A 17245-nucleotide genomic window follows, 5' to 3' on the forward strand; every position below is an offset into this window, starting at 1 on the left:
TCCTCCAGTTCCCAGTGCTTAGGTATAAGTAACCCCCTGCCCATGCTACCAGCTATCCCGGGGATGCCTTTCACTCAGCATGACCAGCATCACACACATCAATCCAAAGAGAATGCCAAAAAAAACCAGGGAATCTATTTACTGCTGGAGTGTGCCAGACACAGGGAGTAAGACAGAGACGCTCCACCGCTAGGGCCGTGCCCTGAGAAACTGCACTAGGTTAGCGCCAACCCGAGGTCACGGTGGCCCAGGAATGGGAAAGGACTGTGTGTTTCTAGCACTTCTGCTTCTGTCAACCCCCAAGAATCCGCTGCTCTCCACGGCCTCCTTTCACTGGATGATGGGTGCCGACCGGTCATTGGTGACGGTGGGGCGCAGCTTTACTGTGGCAAACGGGTTGGTGCCGCTGTAAGGAGAAAGGCAAAAGGAGAAATAAAGGCTCAGGAAAGCCTGTTTCAGTACCGCCCAGCCATGGGGCCCTGGCAGAGGCCCCATCACAGAGACTGTTATGGGGACCCGCTACAGGGACAGTGGAAAGCTTCCCTGCTGAGAGTGGGAAACAGTCTCATTCGGATGGGGGCCCACTAGGTGCAAGTTATCAATGCCATTAATTATAATACATCCCTGTACTCTCTCCTGGTAACCCTCCTCCTCATGCCCCCTGACAGGTCCATTCCCCTTCCTCCCCTGCCTGGGACTGCCCCCCCCACCTCCTCCTGACAGGGCCATTCCCTCCCTCTCCTCTTCACCCCCTCCTGGTAGAGCCACTCCCCTCCCTCTCCCTGGACAGGAACCCCTCCTCCTGGCATGGCCATTCCCCCCTAGCCTTGGCACAGTTCATAAGATGAGCAATTAGCCAGTGAAGGACGAGGAGTTGGGGGGGGAGCAATGGTTCAAATAAGAGAGAACAGGGAGGTGGCTTGGGCATGCAGCTCCTCCTCTCCCCCTGCCCTTTGGCTGGGGCAGCAAGAGGTCCTCCTGCTGTTTCAATCCACCTTGACCATTGGGCAGCATTTCCGAGAGTTGCCCATCCCATCCCCCACTAGAGAGCTCACCCCACTTTGTATTCTCAGAAAGGTTCAGAGGACGGAGAGGAGATGGCGAAAGCCTGTCAGATCCACCTTGTCATCTCCCTGGGGCTGGTGGAGCTTGCTCACTATGGTACATTTGCTAGTGCCCATCCAGAATAGTTTTAGTCTCCCTCATGATGGGGCTTCCATACCGCTTCCCTTGGGAGACTAAGTGACAATCCAGCAGCTCTCACTGGCCTGACTTTCCTGTTCTAATTTGCTCTTAGTTACTCCCTCCCTTTGGACCCTTCCAAATGGGCAGTTCTGAGGGACCCAATTCATCATCTCCTCAACCTGACTGCTCTTATTCCAGTGTACCTCCAGGAGAGGCCAGAGAGGAGCCTGGGGGGCCTTTCTAGAGCCTGAATGTTTTTTCCTTCCTCTCATTCATTCTATGATTTTAACAGCGATAGGAGTTGGTCAACAGGGCAGTAACTGTCATGATCACCCTTCCTTCCTTTTTTGGAAGTCTGGTACCACACTTGTTTTTCTACAGGCACCTCCCCAGTTCTCCAGGACTTTCCAAACAATAAGATAAAACCACCAGGGATCCCAGACTTCACTTACCGGGGAAAGAGCTCTGGGGGCTGCTCCTGCACAGCTGACTTCTGCAACGAAATGAGATAAAGGGTCAAAAGCTGAGAGCAAGCACATTGTGCAGCTTAGAGAGAGGCACAAAGAGAGGAGGAGGGAAAGACACACACACACACACACACACACACACAGTGGGATTTTCAAAAGCGCCTAAACAATTAAGAAGCCCAAGTCCTACTAACAGGATGATAGAGTCCATATCCCAGTCTCCAATCCCCATTTATTGGACTTGGGCTCCTAAATAGCTTAGGTGCTTTTGAAAAATCCCACTAAAGCAGAATTGTGGAGAACAAATATCCGCCTTTCTGTGCAGGGGGAAGAGGGGATTTTGTCCCTCCACACACAGGCTCCCAGGCCCCCCTCCCTTTCTCAGGGAGGAGGGTGCATTTCTGATCATGGGAGTTTAGGATCTGCAGAGCACAGCAAAGAGCAAACAAATGAAACTGGCACTAGAATTCACAGGCCAGCATGGCCAGAGATGCCCCCTCTGATCACAGGAGGCCCTGGGATACCATCTCCCACCCTCTGCATGCTTCCTACAGCCTCATGTATAGGGCCCTACCAAATTCACGGCCATGAAAAACGGGTCACAGACTGTGAAATCTGGTCTCTCCACCTGTGAAATCTGGTCTTTTGTGTGCTTTTACCCATTAGTATACAGATTTCACAGGGGAGACCAGCGTATCTCAAATTGGGGGTCCTGACCCAAAAGGGAGTTGCAGGGGGGTCATGGTATTGCCACCCTTATGTCTGCACTGCCTTCGGAGCTGGTCAGCCAGAGAGCAGTGGCTGTTGGCCAGGCACCCAGCTCTGAAGGCAGCACCCTGCCAACAGCAGCACAGAAGTAAGGGTGGCACTGCCATACCATGTCACCATTCACCACCAGCAGCACAGAAGTAAGGATGGCATGGTATGGTGTTGCCACCCTTCCTTCTGCACTGCTGCCTGCAGAGCTTGGTCCTCAGTCAGCAGCTGCCATTCTCCGGCGCCCAGCTCTGAAGGCAGCAGCGCAGAAGTAAGGGTGACATGCTATGGCAGTGCCACCCTTACTTCTGTGCTGCTGTTGGCAGGGTGCTGCCTTCAGAGCTGGACGCTGGAGAATGGCAGCTGTTGACTGAGGACCCAGCTCTGAAGGCAGCAGTGCAGAAGGAAGGGTGGCAACACCATACCATGCCATCCTTACTTCTGCGCTGCTGCTGGTGGTGCCACTGCCTTCAGAGCTGGGCTCCTGACCAACAGCTGCCGCTCTCCAGCTGCCCAGCTCTGAAGGCAGCGCCGCCACCAGCAGCAGCAGCAGAAAAGTAAGAGTATCAGCACCGCACCCCCACCCATGCCTCTTTGGATCAGGACTCTTACAATTATAACACCATGAAATTTCAGATTTAAATAGCTGAACTCATGAAATTTATTATTTTTAAAATCCTATAACTGTGAAATTGACCAAAATGGGCCGTGAATTTGGTAGGGCCCTACTCATATAATATACAGATACAGCAAGATCCCAACATACACTGCCCTAAACTACCTCTGGGCTGTCCTGGAGGGACTAATCCTGAGAGGAGAGAAGAGTTCAGTTGCTACAGCCCATTTCATCCTGGTATCTGCTGAGCCTCCAAAGGGAGTGATAACAAGTGGCGATAGTGGGGCTTGTGATGCAGATATCTGCCACACTAGGTGCTGGATTAAGACCCCAACTCATTTCACACAGCTTGCTCCACAGTCATCAGCTGGGAATAACTTTCATTGACTGCTGACCTGCGGCTGGGTCAGAGCCAGAGGAGAAAAGCTCCCACTCCTCGATCACTTGAGCTGTCCAGTTTTCCAGCCTGGGTCTGGATTGGAACCAGTGACTTTTAGGAGGTAGGTTACATGTCCGCATCCCAGTCCCCTGAGCCAGGCAGACTGGGGCTTCACCAGAACCACAGACCCAGGGGTGAAAAGCTACATATTCCATTTCTCAATCCCTTGAACCATCCAGGTCCCTCCAGCCTGGGATTGGAACCAATCACCTAAAGAGGACAGGCTCCCTATCCCATCCCCCAATTCCCTGTGCCATCCAAACACACTTCTGCCCTTCACCCTGCCATCCTACCCCACTCTGGGTCCAAATTGGGTGAAAGCCTCTGTATTCTATCCCTCACCTTTCTGAGACCCAAATTCAGGCCCTCTACTCCCAGGCTTTTATTCACCCTTCCCCATCCTCAGCTGCCTTTAGAAGAGGCACCCAAAAGAGCTATCCCTAGCCTTTTCAGGGAAAGGAGGACAGCATCTCTGTCAGCTGGTCTCCAGCCCAGCTCCATCACTCATGGTCCTACTTTTAGCAGAAAGAGCTGCCACCCCGGAGCCACCAGAAATCAGGCTGGGATGTCATGGAGAAGAGGAGTGAACTGAAGGGCCCCTGCTGAGTAATAAAGGGAAGAAGTGAGAGGAGCACAGAGGCCAGGGCTCTCCCACGGGATAGAGCATAGAGTTTGCTAGGAACAGATGGACAGGAGCTGTGCTGAAGATGACTTCATCCTGCAGGGAGGTGCAAAGGGATGGACGGGAGTAGCTGCAAAGCAGCCCATGTCCAGCAGAGTAGCTGAGATCAGCTAGGGTGGATTCATGAATGACCAGCAACAACACTAAAGAGGTCCAGAAGCATAGGAGAGATGGATGAAATCTGTGATTCAGTGAGGTCAGGATGACCCTTCCCTTCCCTTCCCGCTAAGCGTGGTTGGAGCGGGTGTGTATCATGGCATCACAGAAATGTAGGGCTGGAAGGGACCTCAAGAGGTCCCCAAGTCCAGCTCCCTGCACTGAGGCACTGACTAAACCTAGACCATCCCTGACAGGTGTTTGTCCAGCCTGTTCTTAAAACCCTCCCGTGATGGGGTTTCCACAGCGTCCCTTGGTAACCTGTTAACTATCCTCATAATTAGAAAGGATGTGAAAGCAAAGGTCAGTGTTGGTTGAGGTACACGCCCTAACCCACAGATACCGTCTCACTGCCTTAGCTCAGGTTAAAATAGCACCGCACCCACTCACCTTGGAATCCGAAGGAGCGGCAGCGCTAACGAAGCTGCTCTGGCGGCTGCCAGGATCACGTGAGGCTGGAGAAGGGCTTGGTGACTGGGGCGGGGCAGCGTTGTGTCGGTAAATTCCTGCTGATGGGACGCTGGGGCAATCCAAGCCATCCACGCTGTGACTGCTCCGCAGCGGGAAGGACCTGAACAAGAGCGGAAAGGAGAGATTCGAAGAAAAGGCCAGAATCCAGCTCTGGGGAAGAGTGCTCTGGGGTCTCTCCATACAGCAAATGTGGTCTGGGTCCTCCCCCTTCCCAGGATCTCTCCAGAGGGAATATGTCGGTTTCCACAGGAAATATGTACCCCTAGGATTTACCTAACTAGAGATTTAAAGGCCTCTGGAAATATTGTGCCCTTATTGGGAGAGCTGCAATGGGAGCAACATGTCACAGTTTAATTGAGAAAAGCCATGTCCAAGGGTGCCAATGGCCCTCAGAAAAGTTCTTGAGTATGCCCAAGAGCCATAGCCTCAATGGGCAGCACCACACAGGACATTGCATCACACAGTTGCGTGAAAGACATACAAACATGCACTTCAGTAGCTCATATTACCTGGTGGGCGGTTCCTCCGGGTCTCTTACTCCCTCCAGGGGCTTTACGAAAGCTTCGGGGAACCAGCCGCTTCTAAGGCCCCCGGAGACAGAGGGGACAATGAGCCTTTGCAGCAACACATTTCTTAGCATTCCCTTTCCCTTAGTCGTGGAGTCTGGCCAGGGCACGGGGGCGAACACGCCCATTGCATGGAGGGCCATTATGAGATCTTAAAATGGCCACCAGTCACCGAGCCCTTTGCCTTGCATCTGAGCTGAAAGAACAGCACTTCCAGCAGCACGTGGACCCCCACTAGCACCAGTTCAGGGCCTTTGTTCAGGGACGACTTAGAGGAAAGAGCACCATTTACTAAACCACCAGCACCTGGATTTTCCTGGGAGAGCTCCCCATGCACCGTTGGGAGTGGGCTCATATTGGACACTTTTTTGGACAGAGACAAGGCCAACTCCAGAAAGTGAGGACAGTTTTGGAGACTCCCCTGGGACTCTCTTCTGGAAACTCCCCTGCTCCAAAAGGTACACACACAGCTGGGACTAATGAACCTCAAATAGAAAGGCAGCATCTGGGTAAGAACTGTATGGCGAGCAGGCACTCCACAAATTCCAACCCACACCCTGCCCCACGTTGCCAGTAACCTATGCCCCGTATTGGATACCCGGCCAAGGATGGCACCTGTTGTGCCATTCGGTAACTATTCCATGTGGTGCCAAGCACTGTGCCGGAGCAGTAGCTGCTGCCTGTGTAAGTGAGAAACCCCTCGGCTAGACTGCAACTGGCATTGCTTTTTTAAGCAGGAAGGCTTGAGGGCAGGGCATTAACCCTTGAAGCCCAGCTCTTCTCAGCTGGCTTGCTGCCTTCGCCAAGACCCCCCTCCAACCCAGCACCACGGAGACAGGCTGAGCACACTTACGTGGATGATCCCTCTAGCTTGCCATATAGCCAGCCATTCTGTGCCTTTGGGATCAGCACCGTGATGATGTCCCCGGGGTTGAACCCTAGCAAGGTGCGGTTGGTGCCAGTAGAGTGAGGCACAATTGTCTGGACTCTCAACACGTTGCTGCCTCCTCTTGCCTGCTCCCCAAAGGAGCTGGAGCGCGAGCGCTGGCCAGCGGAGAGTGAGCCTGCCAGGAGCAACCAAGGCGTGAGAGGATTCAGAGGGCTCCTTTCAACCCTAGACTCCCCCTGCAAGATCCCAGCCTGGCTAGGAGGGATCCACCACTGAAGGAGTGAGAAGCCTCCGTTGTCCATTAGGACCTGGACTTCCCTATCCCACTCATACAGCTTCCCTAATGGGGCCTTGCCCCTGCCCGTTTGGCTCCCTGTTCATTCACTTGTGGCCTTCACCCCCACCCTCCATATACCCTGCCCTCTCGCCCTTGCATAGAACAGGTGCCCAAGTGCACCCTGGGACAAATGCATTATGGACAGATTTGTCCCTCCCAAATCCAGCCTGTACCTGCTCAAATAAGGTACAACCAGCCCCACACCACTGCCCCCATCTACCAGTCTTACCAGCAGATGAAGTCTTCTGCAGACCTCTCCTGGTTGGCTCTGGCTGAGGAGAGGGTCTAAGAAGTTCTGCAGGCTCCTGGGGGAAGGGGCTTGAACTACGTCCAGTCATGGCTGAGCCAAAATCTCCCAGAGGCCTCTGAGGCTGTTGGAAGAAAACGAAGGTGAGCGTGAGCACCACACAGAGGAGATCTCTCTTCGAGAGAAGCCTGGTCCCTAAAGGAGTGTATCCTTCCCCACTCCCAACACTCCTACACACACAACCTTTCCCCGCCTACCCCCCACACCTCGCTTTGGATAGCTAATGCTACCAAGGGAGGAAAATCAGGTGAGGCCTGGAGGTACAGATTAATGCGGTACACAGGGGATTGCCTCCCACCCCTCAAAAACAACAGACCTGGGAAAAAGGCTGGGCTGACCCTCTGTTCTGGGATCTCTGCCCTGGGAGGGGCCACTCCAAGCACCCTCCCCCCCATTACTGGACAGATCGTTTGTTGGCATTTTTCTCACCATGTTGAGGTGGCTGGGAGTCAGGCGGCCTGACGGGTACCCCTGGCCATGGGAAGCACTGAGCAGGCTAGGGGAGTGTCTGCTGCTTGGATTGCGGCTGGCCTCCAACTGCTCCTTCCACTTTGGCACCTTGCTCTGGATGATGCCCCAGGCCTGGAGAGAGATAGAAAGGAGAGATCAGGGGGAGAATGGGAGCAGACCAGCTGTGAGAGGGAAAAGGGGAATTAAAGAGTGAGGACCCAAAACAAACTACAACCTGTACCCAAGTGCATTGCCCTCATTGCCATCAGCAGGGTGAGGCAGGTGAGACACCTTCGCCACTCAACGAGCCCCTCAATCCTGATTGGCAGAGGGCCAACTATTCTGTAACTCCCATCAGGCCTGACACACTCACTACCCCTAACACACTGCCGTCACGGCATTTGTCTGTGACGAGTGTTGTGTGAAGTATCAGCTCAAAGCTGGTGACATGCTGGTCATGAATATCATCATGTGATGGACGGCATGTAAAGAGCTATGTACATGTGCCAGAAATACGTTATGCTTTGGGGGCAGACCTCAAACAAGTTTGTCCTAGACAAAGGAATGTCGATTTGCCTGCTTGCCTCGGTCTATGACATCAGTTGAGCATGATGATGCCAGAGACAATTTGCCTCGGAAGTAAACACCAGTTATCAGGAGGATGAGGCAATAGCATGACATCGGCCCACTGCAGGATACCACAGTCTGAACCCCGGTGGGTCATCCTAACTCTTAAGAAAAAGACAATGAACTTTGAGGGGTATAAAGAGAAGCAGAAAGGCCCCTTGTGAACCATCACTTAGTGGTCAAAGAGGCAGCACCCTCTGTATCTTCAAACGGTGGATCCCCCACCATGTGGGTCGGTGATGCGGAAAAGCTGCTTTGGGTAAGAAACTTTTCTTAGACAAGGATTGTAAGCTACACATCCCCACATAGAATCATAGAAATGGAGGACTGGAAGGGACCTCAAGAGGTCTTTTAGTCCAGTTTCCTGCACTCAGGGCAGGACAAAGTGGCTATGGCTATGTCCCTCCCCTCAACCTCAGGTCAAGCCCCTTCCTTACCCTGCTGTACACCTGGAGGAAGGTGCTGGAGAGCAGCTGGTGCTTTTCAGCCAGGAAGCGGTAGCGGCGCTTCTCCTCCAGCGCGGCAGCCCTCTGGCTCTCAGAGACAAATGCCTGCATCTCTGAGTGCAAGCGCCTCACATTCTCCTGGGTGGACAAGAGGACGAGGGATTGATGTCAATGCAGCACCCTGAGTCTGCACAGAGCAGTATTTGGGGGAATACACCCGGGGTTCCCCTCAGATGACTGGGTCATCAGCCTTTACAACCCCTTTGTTATGCTGAAACAGCATACAACATTTATAGGGATCTGGCCCCTAATCTTATTTTAGTCTTTCCACACAGTTTGCCTCAGAAACATTCTGCAGGAGGGAGTTCCACAGATTAACAGTACCCTGTGTGAAAAAGCATGTCTCCTATCTGTGTGGCAACTTGCTGCCTTTTGCATCTCAGGGAGTGCCCTCTTGCATTCTAAGGAAGGGAGAGACAAGCTAGAAGCTATCTAGGGCTCTGGAGGCATCATCAGCATCAGTTTGTGATGACCACTCTCCTCATTCCAGACTCGCCTGTGTCTCAGGGCCATCTTTACCTCCCCTTCATTTCCCACCTTCATTTCCCAGATGTTTTTGTCTTGAGTCCTCTCCATCCTCCACAGCTCTGACATGCACTTCTCCAGGTTGGCAGCCCTGTGCCGATACTCCAGTTCATATTGCCGATGGCTGTCCTGCCAAGAGCACAGAAGGAGACCAGAAACTATGAGGAACGTTTTCTAAAGCGGGGAGGGGACTTAGGAGTCTAAATCTCATCGAAAGTCAATGGGCGTAAATTCCTTTTGAAAATGGGACTTAGGAGCCCAGTGAATCCTAGCAACTACAAAGGAGAGCTGGCCAAGTCAGCCCATGAGGACATGGTAGCTAGGCAGAAGGAAAGTCTCTCTTTCTCCAGTTGGCGAGAGACACTCCCCAACCTCTGCCCCAGGGAAAGCCTGGAATATCCTTGAAAACGCCTCAGGGATGAAACAATGGTCTAAACCAGCAAGAGAGTGAAAGCCTGAACTGCGCTAAGGTACTCAAAGGAAGGAGGGGCACAGTGAGAGTGTGGGGAGAGAGCTCCAGCACCCTGCTTGGGGTGAGGGAGGGGGAAGCCTGCAAAGAGCTCAGGAGGGACAGGGAAGGACTGGGGCTCACGTTGATGAACTGCATGTCCAGCTTGGTGTTTTTCTCTATGTGCTGCAGCAGGTCTCTGTGGAACGTCTGAGTCTAGACAGGACAGAGAAGTAGTTATAAACCGCCCCTAGCAGCTGGTGTCACTGGGCACTGCTGTCACCTGGGGGGGTGGGAAGACCCGAAATGGGAGAGTTAGGGAGTGCTCAGGAGAAACCCCACTCTTCTGCCTCCTGATGGACACACTTAGCCAGGCATCTGCAGACAGAGTCAATACTGCTTTTCCTCCCACCTTTTGTCTTGTCTATCCAGATGGAAAGCTCTCAGGGGCAAAGGCTGTCTCTCCATGTAGGTTGGGACCTCTAGACACTGCTGTCATATCAATAACAACCGCACAGCTGGGAAAGGGTTAACATCCTAGTTTTACACTAGTCCTCCCCTTTCTACCCCCACCCCCAAACAGCACTACCAGGGCGGGAGATGGAAATGTTGGCACATCAGAACTGGATGCTGCTTAGATTACATCCCCCTCCTAGGGTTGACAGGTGCCCAGTTTTTGACTGGAACACCTGGTGAAAAAGGGATCTTGGCGGCTCTGGTCAGCATTGCTGACAGGGCTGTTAGAAGTCCAGTCAGCAGTTCAGGGGGGCTAAGGCAGGTTCTCTACCTGCTGTGGCTCCACACAGCTCCTGGAAGCAGCAGTATGTCCCACCTCCGGCTCCTATGCACCGGCTCTGCAGCTCCCATTGGCCGGGAACTGCAGCCACGGGGCAGCACCTGTGGACGAGGCAGCATGCAGAGCTGCCTGGCTGCGCCTCTACGTAGGAGCTGGAGGGGGGACATGCTACTGCTTCTGTGAGCTGCTTGAGGTAAGCGCCACCCGGAACCTGCACCCCTGATCCCCTCCCACACCTCAACCCCCTATCCCAGCCCCGATCTTCCTGCCCTCAGTCCCATCCCGGAGCACTCTCCTGCACTCCAAACCCCTCATCCACAGCCCCACCCCAGAGCCCACACCCTGTCCCACATTGCAACCCCTTCCCCAATCCGGATGCCACTCCCACCCTCCGAACCACTTGATCCTAGCCCGGAGCACCCTCCTGCACCCAAACCCCTCATACCCAGCCCCACCCTAGAGTTTCAACCTCAGCCAGAGTCCTCACCTGCCCTCATGCCCCAACCCCCTGCCTCAGCCCTGATCCCTCTGTCACCCTCCAAACCCCTCAGTCCAAGTCTGAAGCCCCCTCCTACACCCCAAATCCCTCATTCTCGGCCACACACCAGAGCTTGCACCCTCAGCCGGAGCCCTCACACTCCCCCCCACACCCAACCCCCTGCCCCAGGTGAAAATGAGTGAGGGAGGGAGGGTGGGAAGAGTGAGCAACAGAGGGAGGGGGGGATGGAGTGAGAGGGGGCAGGGCCTCAGAAAAGGGGCAGGGCCTCAAAAGAGGGGCGGGGCAAAAGCGTTCGGTTTTGTGCGAGTTGAAAGTTGGCAACCCTACCCCCTACCCCAGTTCTGTTCACCACAAACTGGGAGCAATCCACCCGAAACTTGGTATGGAAACAACAGATGGCATCTGGCCACTGCAGCTCCATAAAATGCAGCTCCATTAGGCTCAGCATAAAGCTACAGTATATGCTCCCAGTAGAGATGGGCCATGGCAAGATACTCACCACTACTTCCAGGTCAGAGTTCATATGCCTGTGGGTGTCAGACATCTGTATCAAAATTTGACCTTCAAGAAAAGAGATCAAAGTATCATAATCAGACCTTCCTCCTTATGTGCATCATTCTCCCCCAGAACAAAGGGGCCATTAGCACTAATTGCCACTGTTAGATGACTGGGAGCAGCGTTATCTTGGTGCAAAAGTCCAACTATTATCGCTATGCATAAGCTGTCTGCTGGGGCTGGATCCAAGGTGTGAGGAGAGGATTTCAGCCAATTCACTTCATTCTATAACAGCTGCTTAATCCCTTTCTATGATTTCACTGATTACCCTCAGAATCTGCACATTATAAACCACACCTGAGGGCTAGTAGCTTAGCGTGTGGTGGGAAACCGTGGTACCAGCTCTCGGTCCCCAAGTCTCTTGCATAGTGGAGTTAGCAAGGGGTTGGAAGGCTGGGATCTGTGCCCCAGGGCAAGCCGTTGTGTACTTCACAGCAAGCCACATCGACAGTCTGCCCCAAGGACCCTGGATTCTGCACGACACTGCGGCAGCAGGCTGAAAATTTGGTGACAGCTTCATCTACATTAAATATCCCGTTTGTAAAGAATGTAGAATTAAATATGCTAGCACACTTAGTGGCGCCCGCCCTATGTGGCTTATTTTGATATTACATTCCATTTACTTTACACTGTCCCCATGTTTTCCGTTTGAGATGTGCCACAAATTTTTGTATGAATACGTTGCGATGGATGGGGGTAGTTAGAGTGACAGGTTGCTGAGTAGGAAGCAACTGGGGATCTGAGGAAGGCATAGGAGGCAGTTGGGGACTGGGAGATAAGCACGTTAGCTGGATCTTTTTGCTAACGTGATCAGCAGTGAAATAGTTAAATTGCCATCTTTAGGTTTCAGAGCTAACCCACACAGGTGAATGGGGGCTGCCTCCCGTCCCGCCGAGTTCTCGATTCAGGCTGGCTGCAGACTCACGAAGGCAGCAGACCGTCGTTACAGTTGGTTCATGGATTCAGAGTTTCCCTCAGCGCCGTGAGGATGCGGAACGTCGTTTGTGTGACATGGCGGCTGGGACGCTTGGATCAGAATGATGCAGCCGGGGCTGGATTCCGTGGCAAAGCCCCTGGCTGCGCGGTCCCCACGGCTCCGTGCTCTGCTCTACCACGGAGAGCAGGAGGCTTGAGCTTCCATCTCTGAGGTGGGTGGGACATGGGGAGGCTGGACCTAGTGCTCTGCAGGGGTCAGTGCTCTGCAAGGCCACGTACGAAGCCCAGCTTTTAGGCCTCAGGATCAGTGGGGGCTGGGAGCGCTGCACGCACCTGGCTTAGCGCATCAGGGGGTTAGCGACGGGCGTTGTCATGCAGGAGACTCAGGCTCCTTTCCCAGTGCGGTCCTTCGTTCCTCATGCTGCTTGGTGCGATGGGAGCGCTGGGGCGGGGAAGGGGTGGGCTGGAGAGGAGGTCAACATTTCAAATTGACCCACCTCCCAGAGACGGTCATTGGAGAAACTTACCCAGCATTTGCGAGGTGGAGCTCTGCAGGGCTTGCTCCCCAATCTTCTGTATTGCCTTAAAATAGACGTCAGCCGCCTCAGACAGTGCTGCAGAAATACAAGGAGAGAGGGCAGCTGGATAAAAGCTTCCCTAAATGACCCTGCTCCATCCTTGTCCTCTGTCCCCTTTTTCTTCAACTCTTCCCTTCTTTGCCACCTCCCGTCCTCATCACCTATTCTTCTGCCTACCCACAAGCTTAGAACAGTCCCAGGAGCACAGACTGACACCCCCCACCTGCCAACTGAGGGCGATGCCCATAGACACAATCCCAGCTGTCCCCCCACTAGGCACAGGTTGGAGACAAGGCAGCACTCACCATGAAAAGTGCGTAAGTAGTTGTTGCCCAAGTAGACCAGGTTCTCCAGGGCAGGGTTAAACTGCTCCAAGATGTTCTGTCATCCATCCAAGTTAGGGAGAGGGGTGAAAGAACACAACAGGTTAATGCGATCCTCCTGCATGCCCCTGGGATGAAAGAGGCCTGTGCCCTCCTTATGTGATTCATCCCACAGAGCTGCGGCCTACCCATCCCACCAATCTCTGGTTTCAGGCTCAGGCACTCTCCTCATTGGGGAGGTCCAGTTCTTGCATCTTCTCTTCCAGCTGAGAGCAAACATCAGGGTGGAGTGATCAAGAGCTCACCCTTCCCTCTGAACTTTCCCAAATGCTACTACCACCCAGAATCTAGTGGGTTTCGTTCCTCCCTCAGGGACAGGCATCACTTCCTGGCAACCATGTCATGAGCATCAGGGCCCCATAGGTTGATAAGAGTCAAGTAATGGGGCAGTCTTAATCCAGCTTCATAGTATTACTGTATTAACAAAGTGGGCAGTGTGCACAGCACCCCTTATTGCACGCCACACAGGGGCAGAAGTCTGGAAATTCAGATGTAGGAGCTAAGCACTGCACAAAATTGAGGAGAAGAGCCCAGCACAGAAAGGAAGCGCCCTCACTTGTACATTCCAACCCAGCTGGGCATGGTTGTGTGCAGGATTCTTTTAGAAAGAGCTTTTACCAAAAAGGTGCATTGTATAATTTGATCTGTACATCGGAGACCAGTGAGATTGGTCTGGTCACTCGGGCAAGGAACTGCACAGCCACTAATCTACCCTCAGCTTGAGGTCAGAGAAACTAGTGTCTGGGCATGTTTGATTCTCCAGAGAGATTTAACACTTGTCTACATTCACTGGCACTCTCTACTGTTGAAAGGGTTTTTTTTTTTCTTCCCCCAAAATTCACTGTAAGATGCCAATTATAAGCAGGTCCCATGCTGTGTGCACACAGGTGGATGTACACCTGTAACTAGAAAAACAACTGGAACAACACGCAATCACGGAGGGACACAGTAATTGGCCTGGACATATATCAGCACTCACTAATCCTTGGTGTCTCTTCAGACACACACAGATTTTCACTCCAGTCATGCAGAGCACACACAGGGGAGCTCTCTGACCAATTTCTATCACATGTCGCCCCTGGACACCTTCAGTACAGCCCCCCCCCACACACACACACACAACATAGGTGTTAGAGATAGGTCTTTCCTATTAGGTAACACATAATTTACCCCTCCATTGCCAAGGCAGAATTACTCCCCCCTGTGTATTCTCCAGGGCTTTGATCAGTCTAGTTTTATAGGTCCCAAGCAATGGGGCTTCCACCATTTCCCTGGGAGAATATTCCACAGTCCAGTAGATCCTCACTGTCTAGAAACGATTCCTAAGATCAGCCAAAATGTTTCTCAGTTTCAGCCTGTTTCTTTCCTGCTCTACCCTCTTGGCTCACTTCAAACAATCTCCCTTCCTCCTTTCTGGGACAGCCCCCCAGCTGAGCCTCTCTAGCTCTCCCATAGCAGGGATTCACTGGGAAAGGTGCTCTGCCTTAATACACCAGAATGCCCAGAGGTTAGCCCCAGCACTGCCGGGTTCCGCGCTGAATTACACCACGCACCCCGTCGGCCATTAGTCTGTTCTCACACCAGACCACGATTCATAGAGCCTTGGAACTACACCAGTTTACGCCATCTGAGGATTTAGCCCACAGATTTTCAAAGCAAATTAAATCAATTAATTAATCTTAATTTAATCTCCCCCATAGAATATTGTGTTTCTCTTGTGCTTTTAAATCCTTTATGAAGGATCCCCCCATGCGTCTCTCGCCAATTGGGAACAGCCCTTTCACTCCACAGCCTGCAGGGAGGTAACAGCTCACCTTATAGATGGAGATTGTGGATCTGTAGGACTGCTCCATCTCACCAGCCTTTTGCAGGTAGGCGAGGGGCTCCCAGAGATAGAGAAGTTGGCGGGCAGAGGACGTGTTGTCCTCAAAACTCTCCTGAGAATCCAATTGCAAGGACCTAGATGGGTTGATACTGTCTCTGCCTGGCACAGCAGGAGACCAGGAAGAAACATGTCCAGTGTAAAGGGATGAGAATGCACAAGGAGGTTTAATAATTCACCAATCAGGATGTTAGAACTTGATCCTTGAATGTAACCAGACACCGAAGACAGAGGAACCCTGTGACAGCTCTAGGGTCATGTGACCTTCTCCTTTAATTATTTATTGCAGGTTTCAATATACAGTTTGCCCCCCATACCATTACATGCTGGTCCAGCCGTCTTCACTGTGCCTCACCACTGTGACACAGATTGCAATTGATGCCAATGGGGAAAGGGTTCACTGTTCTTTACAAGCACCTCCTGTCTCAGACCTCACAAACTCACTACACTCAATACACCACTTTCATGGTCTTTATGCATAAAGGGTAGCATGTGAGATCTCTACTGAAAGCTTGTAACTTAACAATACTCATAATCATTGCAAGATGTGTGTAGGAGTGATGTTTAAAGAATAATGTAGTTATATTGAAAAAACACATCCTTATGGCCTTGGATTGAAAGTGAATCACCAGGAAATAATGCGTCTCAGTGATGGCCCATTCAAGTGGGAGGAAGTTGTCATCCTGTATTGCTCAGCTGTCCACCTTTGCACCAACCCAGAAAAGCCAATAGAAAACCAGCAAAGTATAAACATCGGAAAAACTTGGCACTGGCAATGGAAAGGATGGCAGGAGGGCGAGGGGATCGCCCTGTCTGTGAATAAAGACAAGAGACTTATTCAGGATATCACAGGGTGGAGAGAGACACTCTGCACCCATTCACTGAGAAGGTAACTCGACAAGCGGGGGAGCTTCATGGAAGACTGGATCCTAGCTCCTTGGGGACAGCAAATGGTGCAAATGCCTGAACTTTGGGCTGAGAATCTATTTGACTAGATGGAGAAGGTAACTATGAATAAGTGTAGGCCCTACTTCACATTTCATTTTGTTTTTTATTGAGCCATTTGTTTCCATCACAAACTTGTTTCTATTGAATCTCTATTTGTTCTTAAATAAATGTCCTGTTTTACTATAATTGATCATAACTGCTGTGTGATAGGGAAGCAGTGAGCTAAGGTAAAACTGCTAAACTGGCGTACCCTCTTCCCTTGGGAATGGAGATTTCTGGGGGTATCCAGTGATAAGGGACTGGGCACCACAAGGGGACACTTTGAAGGCTCAGAGGCTGGGAAGCCTTCATAGCAACCTGCAGGGCCCGTACAGCCCAGAGGAGAGCGCCCGAGTGGCTGACAGGCTGGTTGTGTTAGGGAGCTGGCACAGGCAAGACTCCCTGCACTGCAGGCTACTGGCAACAGCCCTGTATGCCCCAAGAACACTCATAACCACATCCCTTCCCAACTCTTAGAGAAACAAAATTTGCTCAACCTGAACCACCAAGCCTGACTAGTGGACTTCTTTTAACTCCCTCATGCATGCAACCTGGTCTGATTGGCATCCTTACTCCAAGACACCACACCTCTGCCCACAACATATCAAACAGACCCCAGGCCCAGCACAGCTCTGTGAGGTGGGGGAAGCAACTCTCTTTACAGGTGCCAACAACCATCTTTTGGATGAGATGCAGGAGAATTAACACCCTAATGCCTCATGATCATTAGATTCCAATGCACTTTGGTGTATCCTCTATTCTCCTGACCCAGTTCCAACTGGGTCATTACAGACTGCTTGCCCGAAACACCTGGGCAGCTGTGTGATGTTGCTGTGCATTCTTAAACAGCCATTACATTCCACCCGAGAAGAGGCTGCACTTCACTGGTGATTGATCCCTTCATACAGATAGAGGGCAGGATTCTGCTCATATACACATTGGTGTAAATCAAGAGTGATTTTGCTGCAATCAGTGGAATTACACTGGTGTAAATGACAGGTTTCAGAGTAGCAGCCGTGTTAGTCTGCATTCGCAAAAAGAAAAGGAGTACTTGTGGCACCTTAGAGACTAACAAATTTATTTGAGCATAAGCTTTCGTGAGCTACAGCTCACTTCATCGGATGCACTGTTGTAAATGGGATTAGAATCAGACCCAAAGCCCTTTGGGATCTTGCAGGATAGAAGACACTACAGAAATACAA

General features: G+C 52.0%; 1 protein-coding gene across 1 annotated transcript; it reads right to left on the reverse strand.

Moving 5' to 3' along the window:
* Nucleotides 1–287: 287 nt before the first annotated feature.
* Nucleotides 288–17118, reverse strand: BAIAP2L2 (BAR/IMD domain containing adaptor protein 2 like 2). The gene is made up of 14 exons (XM_038407180.2): nucleotides 14989–17118; nucleotides 13097–13172; nucleotides 12741–12827; nucleotides 11222–11283; nucleotides 9572–9643; nucleotides 8992–9108; nucleotides 8386–8532; nucleotides 7301–7453; nucleotides 6794–6935; nucleotides 6192–6402; nucleotides 5282–5353; nucleotides 4692–4872; nucleotides 1638–1678; nucleotides 288–406 (listed from the first exon to the last, which is right to left on the reverse strand). Exons 1-14 carry the CDS (start codon nucleotides 15025–15027, stop codon nucleotides 331–333), a joined length of 1476 nt encoding a protein of 491 aa, XP_038263108.1. The 5' UTR covers nucleotides 15028–17118; the 3' UTR covers nucleotides 288–330.
* Nucleotides 17119–17245: the final 127 nt, after the last annotated feature.

This window comes from Dermochelys coriacea, chromosome 1 (genome assembly GCF_009764565.3).
Source record: "Dermochelys coriacea isolate rDerCor1 chromosome 1, rDerCor1.pri.v4, whole genome shotgun sequence".
NCBI classification, from domain to species: domain Eukaryota; kingdom Metazoa; phylum Chordata; order Testudines; family Dermochelyidae; genus Dermochelys; species Dermochelys coriacea.